The sequence below is a fragment of the Physeter macrocephalus genome, chromosome 1 (assembly GCF_002837175.3).
Source record: "Physeter macrocephalus isolate SW-GA chromosome 1, ASM283717v5, whole genome shotgun sequence".
NCBI classification, from domain to species: Eukaryota; Metazoa; Chordata; class Mammalia; order Artiodactyla; family Physeteridae; genus Physeter; species Physeter macrocephalus.
Window position 1 is genome coordinate 121334638 of NC_041214.2, and position 14930 is coordinate 121349567.

A 14930-nucleotide genomic window follows, 5' to 3' on the forward strand; every position below is an offset into this window, starting at 1 on the left:
AAGCAATTAGTAATTCACCTAGTGTTACCCTCTTACTTTTCTCATTTTTAAATTTTTGAATATTAGCTACTTGGAGAAATTAGACAATTAGCCATGTGGATAAACCTGGAGGTTCTCTTTCTTTACCATTTTCCTTACAACCCTCTCTCAACTGCTATGACTTTCATTTTTGTGGCTCCGAGCCTTTGCACAATGACTGACACAAAATAAGAATTAACTGGCAATTCGATGACTAACAGATACATTTTAAAAAGTGAAATCATACCCTAAATCTAGTAATAGGATTATGTAAACATACCAGAAATTTATACATCAGAAACTGTTGTTTCATTCAAAGCAGTCAGTTTGAGAGAGAACACATACCCTCATGATGCGATCATTGCTTAAAACATTTTGGGAATGCAAATTTTGAAATTCTCAGCCTGCGGCACATTTTTTTTAACATCCTCAAATCTGGAAAAATTTCATCCTTTGAGGGGATGGGTTTGATTTTTTTTTGATAATGACCAGAATCATTGAGTGGCAGGTGTGCTCAAAAATAGCTAATATTATTTTTGGTTTGCTCCTCCTACTGTTAAGAAAAAAAAAACAAAACAAAAAAAGCAAACAAACACAGAATCTCGAGGTCTGAGTGTGTCTAGTAAATTGGTGCCACTCACATTTTCAAAATAGGATTTCCAGAAAAATTGTATTTTGTATCTGACTTGCCAAGGGGACAACACATTTCTAGATATAGAAGGGCAGGTTCATCTAGATATACATATATTTTGAAGAGCACTGCATTATTTAATAGCCATATCTTTGATATGTTTACATCCCTAGCTCTTAAGTGTTATAAATAACTTCAGACTTTCTTTAGTTAGCATATGATGCCGCGCTGACTGTGGGCTTCTATTTTTTTATACAGTTAAACTAAATATTATATAGAGACTCATTTTCTTTAGTCTGTTTTCTTGGCAGATGCTTTGTTGTTAGACAGAAATAGGTTCTAATCCCATCCTTACCATTTACTAGTTAGATGATCTGGCCAAGTAAATCAGTTTTTGCATATATACATTGAGAATAATTATTTGGACAAAATATTTGTGTATGTGTGACAGTTAGTGAAATAAAATATATCAAAGGTCTGTGAACTATCTTCCTTATCCTGACCCACCTTCCTTCAACCTGATTCCTCCTCCTCCAAATAGGCCAAGGACCAAAACTTCAAGTCTCTCTGGGATAGATTTAAAAATCTGTTATTCAGGGCTTCCCTGGTGGCGCAGTGGTTGAGAGTCCGCCTGCCGATGCAGGGGACACGGGTTCGTGCCCCGGTCCGGGAAGATCCCACATGACGCGGAGCGGCTGGGCCCGTGAGCCATGGCCGCTGGGCCTGCGCGTCCGGAGCCTGCGCTCCGCAACGGGAGAGGCCACAACAGTGAGAGGCCCGCGTACCACAAAAAAAAAAAAAAAAAATCTGTTATTCAAGTAAATTCAGAAAAATAGGATCAAAGAGCAACACACTTCTTTATGGGCTTTATAGTTTTGAGACATCGACTATGGGCTAGTGGTCCTTTCTTACAGGCTCTAACCAAGTCTCTCAGGATGAAAGAATCATTGCATTTAGAGAAGATAGCCAGTAGAAATTAAAAAAAAAAAATAGTTGTTTCCAAATATCCAATGATTCATTAAAATACTTTTGTTTCCTTAGAAAAAAAGTTTCCACATATGCACAGTAATCATTTGGCATTTTGTAGGCTTAAGCCTTGGGAAGTTAGTGGTATTTGGCTCCTGACATGGAAGTCTTTCTCTTGTCAGACAAATCCTTTCCCCGGCACATTCCTGTGCGAGTTTGTTTCTGTTGTGCCTGATGGCAGGCTGTGAGGTGTTTGGGCATGGTTCGCACTGCCTATGCGGACTCCTTCACACTGCTACTTTCAAGTCTTTCTGAGTTAATTTTAACTCTGTGCCTGTTAACTCGGTCACTGTTTCATCTAACTCAAGGGTTCTTTTACCTGAAGGAAATTTGTCATTACTCTGCAACGGGGGATGAGCCAGTTAAGGTGCATTCAATAAACCAAATTGTAGTCTTTGAAATTCCTCTGATGACTTATTTTTGTTAATAATTCGTGTCTAGTAAGAAAAATATGAATACTTCTGACAGATTGGGCTATTTTTAGGGTGTGATAGTGCATTTTGAGAAAAATATGAACCACATTGCCTTTCAGCATTGATTCAGGAAATCTAGGTTCTGATGATTTGAGATTTATTTTCAAGTTTTAAATTTTATATATTACTTTCAAGAATGAAGATAACACTAGGGAAGTTTCATTCCAAGGAGCAAACCCCAAGTAAATACAGAATATGGCAACAGTGTACATAAATAACATACTTAGTTTTTGTAAAAAAAGCAAAGGATTGATTTACAGTCACAAAAGCACAGATAACAGAAGGCAGTTGAGGCTTAAGAGTCATTGGGGAAGAAGATTAGGATAGTGTGAATGTTAGCATATGGATCAATTGCTGTTTAAATTGTGTGTTCCCGTTTTCTTCATGCTCACACTTGATGTTTAAAAAAATGTATGTAAATTCAGTGTTGCCATTTTAGAAGGCTATCAGGCTGTTTGGATGCTTTAGAATTCTTATTTTAACCAGTGATGTTGACGGTGTGGTCATAAACGCTCCTGTGTGTTGTAAACGTAAATATTTAAATAGGTACACTAAAATTTGTGAAAATGGAGGCAAAATGCAAGAGGGGGGTGGTAAATATGCTTTATATCCTTCCCATTGGTAGCCATATCATAGGCTCCTTTTTTATTTTATTTTTTGATGGTCTCCAGCAAATTTATTTAACTAGTAGAAGACCTGCCTCAAAGAGCTGGGAGAGAGAAAAAAAAGTATATTTTATAATCATCCTCCCAAAATGTATTTAAATAGAGGAGTCAATACAGATATTTTTATAGTACCACGGGTATTTGAAAGGAATATTTCAATATCTACTTATATAAATGCATATGTGTATATATATAGATATATATTACATATATAGGAAATATAAAGATTATAGGGAATCAATGCATCCGTTGACAGAATTGACATTTAGAAAATATACTCATAAAAGGTATTTTGATACGATGGAAGATTTTGCTTAATTTTTCCCCATTTCATAATGAAAAATGTATAACTTATTTGTATCCAACCACTCAGCAATTGGTTAAAAAAGAATAACATAAAATTATATAGCATTTAGAAAATTGTGTAATCTTAAATAGACTGAAAATCTATAGTTTAAATTCAACTGCCATCAATGTAAAAATTAAGACATTTTATTGATACCATTATTGATCATAATACTATGCTACATTTGCATACAAATGGAGGCTATATTTGCGTTTGATTTGCAGTTCTCAAATCTTTCACATATATATAACTTTAATTTTATTTTATCTAAGAATCAATTGCTAATTGGGATACAATTTAAAAGTTGTCTTTCTTTGGATAATTAACATAGCCAAGGCTCTTTCATTTAAGGAATAAGCGTTAAAATTAAACAAATTAAACAAGTAGATGAAAAGCCTGACTCTCACAAACTGATGCTGCACTGGATGTTAATGAGAAAAAAGAAATCGGTTTAATAGATAATGCTGAACACTTAAGGCAGTGAAGCCACTCTGTAGATCAGTTTTAATTTTTTTCCCAGATAAAAACAGTGCTTCTTTCTAATATGCCTGAATATTCGGCAGAGTGTGTGTATTTGCTTAAAATGGTATAACTTCAGTAAATGCACATGTGCCCGGAGAAGCAGTACTGTGATTTGACTAATAAATAGTAATATTCATGTAACTTTATAATGGAATTTAAAGCCAGGAGTAACTGTAGAGGTCAATTAGTTCAATCTTTTCATTTTATACATAACCTATATTACTACGGTGTTTTTTACTATTAAAGTTAAACATAACCATGTTCAAATCTGTGCAGAACAGATTGTAAGAATTTTATAACCGCTCAGTCATTACAATCACCTATTCATCAGCAAGGCATATTCACTCACAGGGAATGAATCATCTATTCATCAAGAAGCGATAACCATACTGACACAGATTTCAAATAAAAAGGGAGATACGTATAGTGTGTGTGTATATATAACAGCCCTAAATAATAAGCAGCAGCTTGTAATGTGCCTGAACATTTCAGACCCTACCTCACACGAGAACAACATATTCATTGCTAAGGTTCAATTTTTCGAATGAGGCATTTATAATTTGGGGCTACAGATTTTGGGGCTAGTAATTACCACTAGAAACATTGAGTCTTGGTTATGTGTTTTGATAATATTTGCCAAACTATGTGCTTACTGAATATTCTAGAATGATTTATTTTTTTCTACTGACATTCACTTTCCAACATGCAGTTTTTTCTGAAATAAGAAAAATGGTCTGACAAAGGGTCAGGTTTTGTAGGTATACAGATGATAGGATGCTCATTTTGTCATTAAGATCATGAGTTTTATAGTTTTTTAGCATTATTTTCTTATATATAATTTGCATTAAAGTTGTTGATTATAAAAATGATATGTGCTCTACGAAAAATATTTGGAAATATTGAAAAGTAGGAATAAGAAAATAACAACCAACTACAAGCTTACCACCCAGAAAAAGAACACAAAACATGACATTTTGGTGATTTTTTTTTCCGCACTAGATATACCTCCCCTGCCCTCCTCTGACACATACATGTACACACATATGTACATCTGTGTTTTTTGTGTGGTTTTTTTTGCGGTTCGTGGGCCTCTCACTGTTGTGGCCTCTCCCGTTGCGGAGTGTATTTTTATTATGCATTCTGGGTCCATCACTTGTAAGCTCTGCGACCTTTGGCAAGTTACTTCACTTCTCTGTACCTCACTTCTTCATATTTAAAATATGGAGAGTAATAATAACCACATTATAGACTTGTAAAGATTAAATGGGGTAATAAATATAAGACTATCAGTCATAATATAAACTATTACTAGAGCTACGATTTTATGTTTTGAAAATATTTTAAAATTGCCAAACCTTTTTCATTTTGATTTGAAAGCCATCCTAGCCATTGCTGGTATCTTGTATTATTTTCAGCAAGTCATCATAATACCTTTTTTTTCCCTTTTATGATAATGGTGGTAAGTGGAACATCTGAAAAATATGTTCCATGCAGAATGGATCTTCACACAGACTTATTTTGTCATTTTAGTTTGATTTTTGAGAAATGAGTTCAGCACATCTGCCAAATCCTTTTATAAGATGCTACATTCCTGTTTTTATTTTAGTGTATTTCATTTATGAAAAACTCTTTTCTTCTCCACCCCTCCCCCAGACAGTTAGGCCTACCATCTCCATTCCTCCCCATCCCGAACTATACTGTTGCTGTACATTAAATCTTTAAAATAGAAAAGGGAACAAAAATGGAAGGGATCTGTCACTTTCTTTTATTTTTAAGTCATTCTCCTTTTGGTATATCTAAATTAAGAAAAGAAAACAAGCCTGCCTTTCACAGTCTGAGAATATACCATTGGATAATGGACATCTTTTTTTTTTTGCTGCCAAATTTGAAATAACAAAGTCTCTTTTTCAGGGTGGGAAGCAGGAGGCTGGTCTGGGGAGGGGGAAGATGGAGTAAAGCAAATGAAGAAGAATCAGTTTGTGAACATATGTTAATATTTAGATTTTTTTTTTTTTTTTTTTTTTAGTGAAAAGTTAACTCGTTAATGCTTTTTTACAAACTGTCTTTGATACTGTGTTTTGTTTATTCCATCCCAGAAGAAGTTAGCGGTATACAGCAAGATGCAGGACTCTCTGGAAGTCACCCTTCCCAGCAAACAAGAGGAGGAGGAGGAGGAGGAGGAGGAGGAGGAGGAGGAGGAGAAAGACCAGCCTGCCGAGATGGAGTACCTTAACTCTCGCTGTGTCCTTTTCACTTATTTCCAGGGAGACATTGGGTCAGTAGTGGATGAACACTTCTCAAGAGCTTTGGGCCAAGCCAGCACCCATCATCCAGAATCTGCCATTTCAAAAAGCAAGATGGGGCTAACCCCCTTATGGAGAGGTAAGAATTCCAAAGCAGATGCTCTCCAGGGCACTGGCTCTGTTTCGCAACCGTCTGTACCAGGTTCCAGCTGGAGACTTGCCCCTGGAGGACGGATATCCACTTGCTTTTTAATTTTTAAGGACAGCAAGGAATTTCTTTCAGACAAACAGCTGGATCAGTTTTGTCACATGTGGAATGCAGGGTTGGAAAGGATGCAGTCACACCCCTTAAATTCCTCATGGAAAGTAGTGATGCAACTGGCCTGAGTTTATAGCAGCAGGATTGAGCTGCGAAGCACCATTCCTTAAGCCCCGATGGCCCAATTTGGATCTCTAAATAATAGGCGTGCCTGGATCAGTGTTTAAAAATTAGCCGTTGCTCATTCCACTAGGTGCTACGTGATGACATAGCAGAGGTCTGAGTCTGACCCGGGAATACACACTTTGAAAGCCTTTTGTGTTCTCTTGATGGCTTTCTCTGTCCTGCTTTGTTGTGATGTTAACTCTTTGTAGTGTACAACCTAGACATTATTGACTGTATCTCCCTGGTTTGAGCTATTTATTTTGAACTCGGTAAAGCAAAACAGTAGATTGGGCTTCCTCTTCTTTATTTCCCTCTATATAGAGGTCACAGAGAGGTGTGTTTGAATCTGATTTCTGACTCACAGAAAATGGTCGGATGACAACTTGATTGAGATAATTACAACATTCGAGAAAAAACAATCCATCATTCCAATGGTAGTTTTAGAGAAATATGAATGTTTCTTCTGAACTCACCTGGTTCTAAGAAGAATCTAGTAAAATGTTTCTCAAAGTGTGGTTTCCAGGACCAGGAACGTGTGCATCACATGGGAGTTGTTAGAAATGCAAATTCGTGGTCTGAACCCCAGACCTACTGAATCAGAAACTCAGGGGTGGAGTACCTTGTGTTTTAACCAGCCCTCCCAGGGATTCAGGTGCAGGCTCAAGTTTGATAATTGTTGATCTAGTGCTACTAAAAATCACAGATTGCAGCCCCCTTATTTGGACCTTCGAATCAGACAGAGGCTCCAGAGGGAGGCTCTGGGAATCACTGTAATAAGTGCCCCAGGTGATCCTATGGTGAGGAGAGGCTGGCCACCAGCGATAGGTCACCTGTGGCCGATCACCTGTGGCAGGGGGCAGGTGAGAGGTGATGAGTGGTCGGTCCCCTCTGAGCATCAGAAGAATGGTTCTTTCTCGTCTGCCTGCCTTTCCTTCCCTTTTCTCTCCTTCCCTCCCCTTCTCCCTTTTCACCATCCCTCCCTTCTTTTCTCCTTTCTGATAATAAATATGAACAACATTGACATACACAGCGACTTTAAGGAGGAAGGTGGAATCCATATTCAAGTGACCTAGACCTTGGTAGAGGTAAATTGGGAAACATACTGCTTATTTGATTAGTAATTATGGACTTCCCACAAGAACTGAGAACTTAGTCCTTGAAAATCTAAGATGCTAATAGAACCAACAATGTCCTATTTGATAGCACATTGTGAATACTTTTAATAGCTTGTGGAGGGTGAAAATAGGAAAACTTCAGTGAATTAGCTGGCTTTAATAAATAGTTTGATATATCAATAATAAATCCTATCACGACAATCAGTCCCAGGAGAGTAATAAATGCAATGCCTAATTCTTTAGCATACTAGCATATGCAACCCAGTGATCATTTAACTTGGAATATAGGAGCAAAAGCCCCAAATTATAGCTAGATGTACGAGTGATTGTCTAAAGTATCATAACCATAATAGTTTTAAGTGAGGTGTTGTATAAATGCAAAAACTCTACATATCAGTGTTTTTCCCATAATCTGCATGACTGAATGGAGAGGATCTTTGGAAGGCTGTCAAATTTCCGTATAGAAAGTGTGGATAATGGTAATGTTTTAGTAAGTATTATTAGAATTTTCTTGGCATTATCTTAAATCTGGCCTTCAAATCTATCTCCTGTTTCATTCATTGACTTATGCAGCGAATATTTATTAAGATCCTACTATGTTCTAGGTAGTGGGAATATAGCAGTGGACAGGAGAGTCTAAGCTTCTACACTCAATGGAGCTTTCTAGTGAAAGAGACAGGCAATATATATAATGAGATGCAAGGTATTATTTTACTTAGGGTGATAACAGATGGTCTCTCTAAGACTTACATTCGAGCACAGACCCGAAGGAAATAAGAGTGCTTCTTATCACATAAATATCTAGGGGGAAATTATTTAAGGCAGAGGGAACAGCCAGTGCAAACGCCCTGAGGAAGAATTGAACTTGAGTGTTCAACGAGAAGCCAAAATACTAGTGTGAATGGAATGAAAAGAAGAGGTGTAAGTAGAGACCAGAATTTTTAGAGCTTTGTATGTTAGTTTATCAGAGTAGCCCAGGCAAACACAGCATGCTCTTCAATTTCCATCTCTTCCTCTTCCACTGAGAATATCTATATCCTATCTAGTTAACTCACATCGTTTTCCCCAATACTCAGGATAATGCATTTCTATGTGAAAAATATGGAATATGAATTAAATGTTCAAGTGATTAAATTAGATGAACCAAGTTCCTACTATGTACCCAGGATTAGAAAACAAAAATGTCCTTAGTAGAGAATTTATTAGTAATAAGTTGTATGCAATCTTTGGGTACAGTTTTCTTATTTATAAAATAAGGGGGTTGAATTAAGTGGTTGTTGAAATCTTTTTTTCTGTGAAGTTCTATGATTTCAAATGTATTATTTACTTTCTCCTTGTGAATAAAACTTTGCCATAGTTGTTTCTAGTTGTGAATTAGTGTTTTTAGTTAAGTATACATAAGTTGGATAAGATTCATATGAAATCCACAAAATGTAATTAAGGATTTAGCAACTATTGAATATGTTAAAGAGAAGTATAATAAACTGAGATTCCCATGTCTAGTTAAGAGAGTCGCTGGAAATATTGTATTAATTGCCAAAGCAACACAGGTTTGCATAATGCGGTCTTTGGTTGGATTATGTTTGTTTTGGGTTTAAGTTTGGACCTTATTACTGCCTGGTTGCAATGTTATCTTCGATTATTTTTCAAAGTCTCTCTGAGATTAACTTCAACTATAATATGTGTTGATTAATACCCATCTCCTAGGGTTGTTGTAAAGATATTTTGATAATATATATGAATTATTTGGCATAGGGCTTGATGCAAGGCACTGACTGAAGGTCAGATGCCTTTTCTCTCTTCCTTAAGTAAGTTGCCACTCATTTGGCACATAGAAAACCAACCTTGGATCTTTATTCAGAAACACTGTTCTCTGGGAGTTTGTATTCCTGGCAAAAACACAGTGTTTTGGACATACTAAGTACTCAAGGCTATTGACAATGTTGATGGCCGTGGCAATAATACTTTAGGAGAAGCTGCTGACCAGCTGTATTAAATTAAAGGGTCTAATTTATGGCATGAGGTTTTTACAGTGCTACACAAGTGCTACAGTACTTCAAAGGAATTTAAAACTGAATTATGTTTGTTTGCAGAATGTATTTCCACAGTAAATCTTTAGGCAAATGATAGAGTGTCAGCTAATAATGGAACAGCGGTCATACGTCGTGTCTGTATCTTGATGGAGTTAGGAAAGTCCTCTTTAGACGTTTTGCAGCTTTGAGGCAAACAGTTGACAGTAAATATTTGTACTTTATTTGACATGACATCACAAGGACTACCTCTTCTCCCCTTATATCTCCTCATGGATTGAGTAGGGCTTCTCAGTTAGGAAAACTTAATGAATCTGACTGTCTCCTTACCCCATCCAACAGAAGCATCGGCTTCAAATATGTCTATTCACTGACCTCAGTGCTTAAGTGGTATTACAGAAAGAGTGTGTGTGTGTGTGTGTGTGTGTGTGTAGGGAAAGCGAGTAGTTAAGTCAAGACATAGACAAATATGTCACTGGCTTAAAAACTATGCTGAGAGGTAAACTTGATATACTTTTTCTTGTTGTAGTTGAAAAGTAAATGTTTTCTGCATGACTGATCTACATCTGTCTTCTTGGAGCAACATTCTCATAAGAAAGCCCTCTCAAAATGAGCATTAAACTTAGCAAACAGGAGGAAAGGGAGAGAGGGCCTATCTCCTGGGCCGACTGAGACAGGGACGGAGAGAGTTGGGCGGCATCTCTAAGAGGCACTGGAAGTAATCGCTCCTGGGAAGCTTAGAACAAACACGTGGGAGGAAATTGAGGCCTGGTTTATCTCATTGTCCTCCCTCCAAGGAGTAGGGCATCTGACAGCACCCCTTGAAACTCTCACTTTACAGTCACAAGGCCCATTTTTGAGCAACTCTAGAACAAAATACCTGGAGGGCAGTCTTTTGATATAATGGTAATGCTTAATGCCTGAGTGACAGAAAACACTGGAACACGTATCATTTGCACCTCTGACCCAATGATTTATTTTTATGGGAAGCAGAACAAGAGGAAGGGAATTAAAATTAGAGTGAGAGCCCTCTAGGTTGAGAATGGAATAGCAGTTTTTTTCACTGAGGTTAATAAAAAGGTAAATATTATCTTTTAACATGGATGTTTTCAATCAGTATTTACTCTAAGAATATGTTTTCTGGAGATTTTTAAGATGACTTAAGATAGAGGTTCTACAACATTTTATGGTCCCATTTTTCCTTTAAATATAGGTTTCATTTTTTTTCAAAATTAGGTAACAAAATATTTATTTTTAAAAATTATATGTTGAATTTTCTCTTGCATAAAATGTTTGCCCGTAGGTTGTTTTTCAGAGACATTGGAGTTTAATGTAAAAAGTGTCCCAGCTACTGTGAAATTGAAAGAGCCACCTGATGTTCCATGTTAAAGTCTTTTATGTCTCTAAGACATATTTCTGCTAAAAACCATACCAGTGAGATTACTGGGTATGCTTTGGGTGGGTTGTATGGGACCATTTCTTTTTTTCTTTTTTCTTTTTTTGTCGTTGTTTAGAAATAAGGGTGTGTATGCATGTGTAATATTCTTTAATCCCAAATGCAAACTGAACCAAAGTATATTTAGCCTTTTTGTACGTTAGACTCAGTGTTAACGTCATCCAAATATCCAGTATCATTGAGCCCAAAGTCACCACAGAGTGTGAATGTCGCATAGTTCTGAATTGCTAAAAAGTAATATTGCATGGAAATAGCATGTGCAGTTTTTCATAAGCTTTTTCATCCAAAAAATGTGGCTGTGATTAAATACTTGTAAGCAAAGAGTCATGTAATGAAAAAATTTACACACATATGAAATAAGCACACTGATTCCCAGGCATGAAGCAAAGAATATCATCTGTTTCTTTGTATCAAGAATTTCTTTTTTAACAATCAAGATACCAGATAGTGGTTTTGAAATGTAGACTTGTCCATAAACATTTTCTGTTCAATACAGTTTCATTTACTTGTAGACTGCAACATTATTTTTGAAAAGGGCTGCATAGATCTCTGCAAACTTTATGTTAATCTCGGGAGACATACTGACTGGGAAAATATTAAGTTGCTTCTAATTTGATTTTTCCCTGGGGCATTTTAAAGCTTTGTTCAGCCTCTATGGGGTGCATTTTTTAGAATAGAGTTCTACTTTCAATGCTAATGTGTTCACTAATCACAATACAATACGTCATAAGTAGGATAATATTTTTGGTAAGGAATTTTTTCATTATTCATGTTTCTGCACGCATATCCAAAATGCGTAAGCATCTGTAAAATAAAATTAGGTCCGTGGACATACAAATGGAAAGAAACAAAAGGAAAGCTTCCAGGGAAATGACATATTCTCTCTGTACTTTTGACATTTTAATGGGGGATATTAATAAAGAGAACTCTGTCTCTGGCACACACCTGTGGGTTGAGTTCAGCTGTTTTTATAATGGGATTCTGGCCCCACAAGAGATACAAATTATGAGCAGAATGAAGGGTTTGCCACCAAAGATTGGATCTGTGAGAACAAAGGAGCAGACTGGTGGTGGCAAAGCTGCACTGTATAACATAAGGAGCCTCTATAAACTCTTTGTATGAGTTTTAAACTTTAAACGTTAACAGCTTTCTACTGTGGGTATGATAGAAATATTCTACAAATGGCCATCATTTAAGGCAAATTGAATTTTCTTCCTACAGCTTACAAAATTTTCCTTCTTGTCATTAGCAGCCACGTTTCATATGTCAAAGGAAGACCATTCTTAAATAGAACATATTTGCCTCAATGCCAGTAAGTGACTTTAAGTGCTATTTTCTGATAGATTGTGACAAAACTAAGCCATTCAAGTAAAAGTTTGCCAGGACTATTGGAAGGTTTGAAGAAGAGTTTGTCCTTTCATCCTTTGCCTCTTGAAGAACATCATCGCTTAGATTTCCTCAAGGGTTTGGAGATCCATGGAGATCCTGAGCAGGGGGTGGAAGGAAACTTGAATTGAGACACTGAACAGCCATCTGTCTATGGATGGGGTGGATGATAGCTCTGCTCTAGGGCTGATGGGGAGAGAGAGGAAGAGCTCGCAGAGCTAGTGCCACAGCCTTCAGGGAAGCTAGAGAAAGGAGATGTTTGAACAACCCGGTGAAAATCGTAATTACGTTCATCAAATTACATATGTAGGGATTGAGTCAAGTTATATAAGCTTTCCCTGAGGCAAGAAAACTATGTCCTGGAAGTTTATGACGTGAGAACGTGAACATGTCAGACTTCTGAATACTTTTATTTCACAGTAATTCTTAGGATATCTTTCATTCCACGGCAAGATCTAGCAAGGTTCTTTTATGTGGAACCCAGTATAAAAATACTATTTTACTGGACTTGCATGACTAACGTACTAAGCAACCTTATCGTTATCCATAGATACAAATACTCCATAGGACATGTCGCAGAATGGTTAGAAGTATGGGGCCAGAAGATATTTGGAATTAAATGAGCTCAAATGCCTCATATTTGATTGGAAGACACTGAGCCACGGAGAGGCCAACAGATCATTTGGGGTCCTACAATGAGACAGGGTAATTGCTGGGTGTCAGCTTTCTGGCTGAGCTCCCCAGACTCCCAGGCCAGTGCTTGCTTAGTTACCCTGCACTGGAGGCACCTGGCTCTCACTGGAGGTATCGAGCTTTCTAAACACAGTTCTGACTATAACGCTCCCTAGATTAAAACCCTTTTAACCTCACTGCATCTCCTCAGGACAGCGCCCACACTTAGTGCATGGTTTATAAAAACATCCCCATGTGGGTCCTTCTTAGACCATAGTCTGTTTGCCACCATCTGCCCACTGAACTCTTTTTTGTCCCTCAAATGCTCTTTGTGTGTGTATGTGTGATTTTTGGCCTTTTTTTCACATACTTTTTCATTAGCCTAAAACAGCAGTCCCCAACCTTTATGGCACCTGGGACCTGTTTCGTGGAAGACAATTTTTCTACAGAGGAGGTGGGTAGGGGGGAGGGTTTCAGGATGATTCAAGTGCATTACACGTATTGTGCCCTTTATCTCTATTATTATTACATTGTAATATAATGAAATAATTATACAACTCACCATAATGCTGACAGGGGTCGGAGCTCAGTTGGTAATGCGAGTGATAGGCAGCAGCTGTAAATACAGAGGAAGCTTCGTTCGCTCTTCCGCTGCTCACCTCCTGCTGTGTGGCCTGGTTCCGAACAAGCCACGGACCACCACCGGTCCGTGGCCCGGGGGTTGGAGACCCCTGGCCTAAAACACTCTTCCCTACCTCTTCACAAGGCTAGCGCGTCCTGACCCTTTCTATTTAGCTGTTACTTTCTTAGGCAGCTTTAGTGCCCTCTCCCTGTATTTCCCCTTATGAGAGCACAAACCAAATTACATTGCTCATGTCTATTTACTTATCTGTCCCCTGCCAGATTGTGATTAAAGGTGATATCTGTCCGGTCATCCCTAGTCGCCCCATGTTTCACACATAGTAGGTCATCTATATAAATATGTCAAGACCCTTGAGTGGAGAAATTGAATTGAAGCAAAGTCGAGGACGGTTCTCCCTCTTGCTTATTTATCTCCAAATGCTATTCTCTGATATCATTTCCCCTTCCCTAAACATCTCCTCAAATCCCTTACCCCAGTTGAATCTCCTCCACTCATGATTTCCACAGAATCTTCACCAAATTCTAGATGTTCAGGTTATAGTTACAAGTGTGATGTCCTGTGGCACAAGTATGATGAGAGCCAGCCATCCAGGCAGGCTACATGTCTTCAAAGCCCAGTCTCCCACTTGCCAGCTGTGACTCTTGAGCTTCTTCCCTGCCTCAATTTCCACATCTCTAAAATGGGGATAATAACAGTAACTACCTCATAGGGTTGGAGTGAGGATCCAGTGAGATCAAATCCATGCAAAGCTCCTGGCCAAGTACTGGGCATTTGGTGACTGACGTTAAATGTTAACTATTATTATTTTCAGTTTAGAAACTCCCAGACCTGTACAGAAAAAATAAGCTTGGAACATACTCTTCTTGATGGAAAATGGGTGTTGGCAAGCATCATTGTGATCTTACTTCCATCTGTTACTTTCAGCATTAAAATGGATAGTTTGGGTGAAAATTGTATTTTCCTTTAAAAGAAATTGGTAAACATCATCATTTCCAACCTACCTGAATCACGTCTATGGCATAAGCTTTTCTTACCTGAGACTTATATACCTGTGACCTCTGCTCAGACTTGATGGCAGCAAGACACGCAGGAGGAAATGAAGCTTTCCAGTCCCAGACTTGCAGACCTCAGCCTAGACTGTGACAGCCTAAGCTAAGCAAACAAAGCAGGGGACTCGTTCAGCACCTGGACCCTTGAGTACTGACTTGGCATGGCAACTCAGAGGCTTACCTGTATCTATTCACCTCTGTGTGGGGAGAAAAAGAGTGTATACTAATTAG

At 37.8% G+C, this 14930-nt stretch overlaps 1 protein-coding gene across 3 annotated transcripts in view; it reads left to right on the plus strand.

Annotated features, from left to right (window-relative positions):
* VGLL3 (vestigial like family member 3) overlaps positions 1–14930 on the plus strand; it is a 44363-nt gene that overhangs the window by 6325 nt on the left and 23108 nt on the right. For 2 of the 3 annotated variants that reach the window (XM_024120164.3, XM_007114555.4), the window contains exon 2: positions 5778–6063. In XM_024120164.3, coding sequence (XP_023975932.1) covers positions 5778–6063 — 286 coding nt within the window. The remainder of the gene's footprint in view (positions 1–5777; positions 6064–14930) is intronic. The other variant, XM_007114556.4, reaches the window with a different exon arrangement.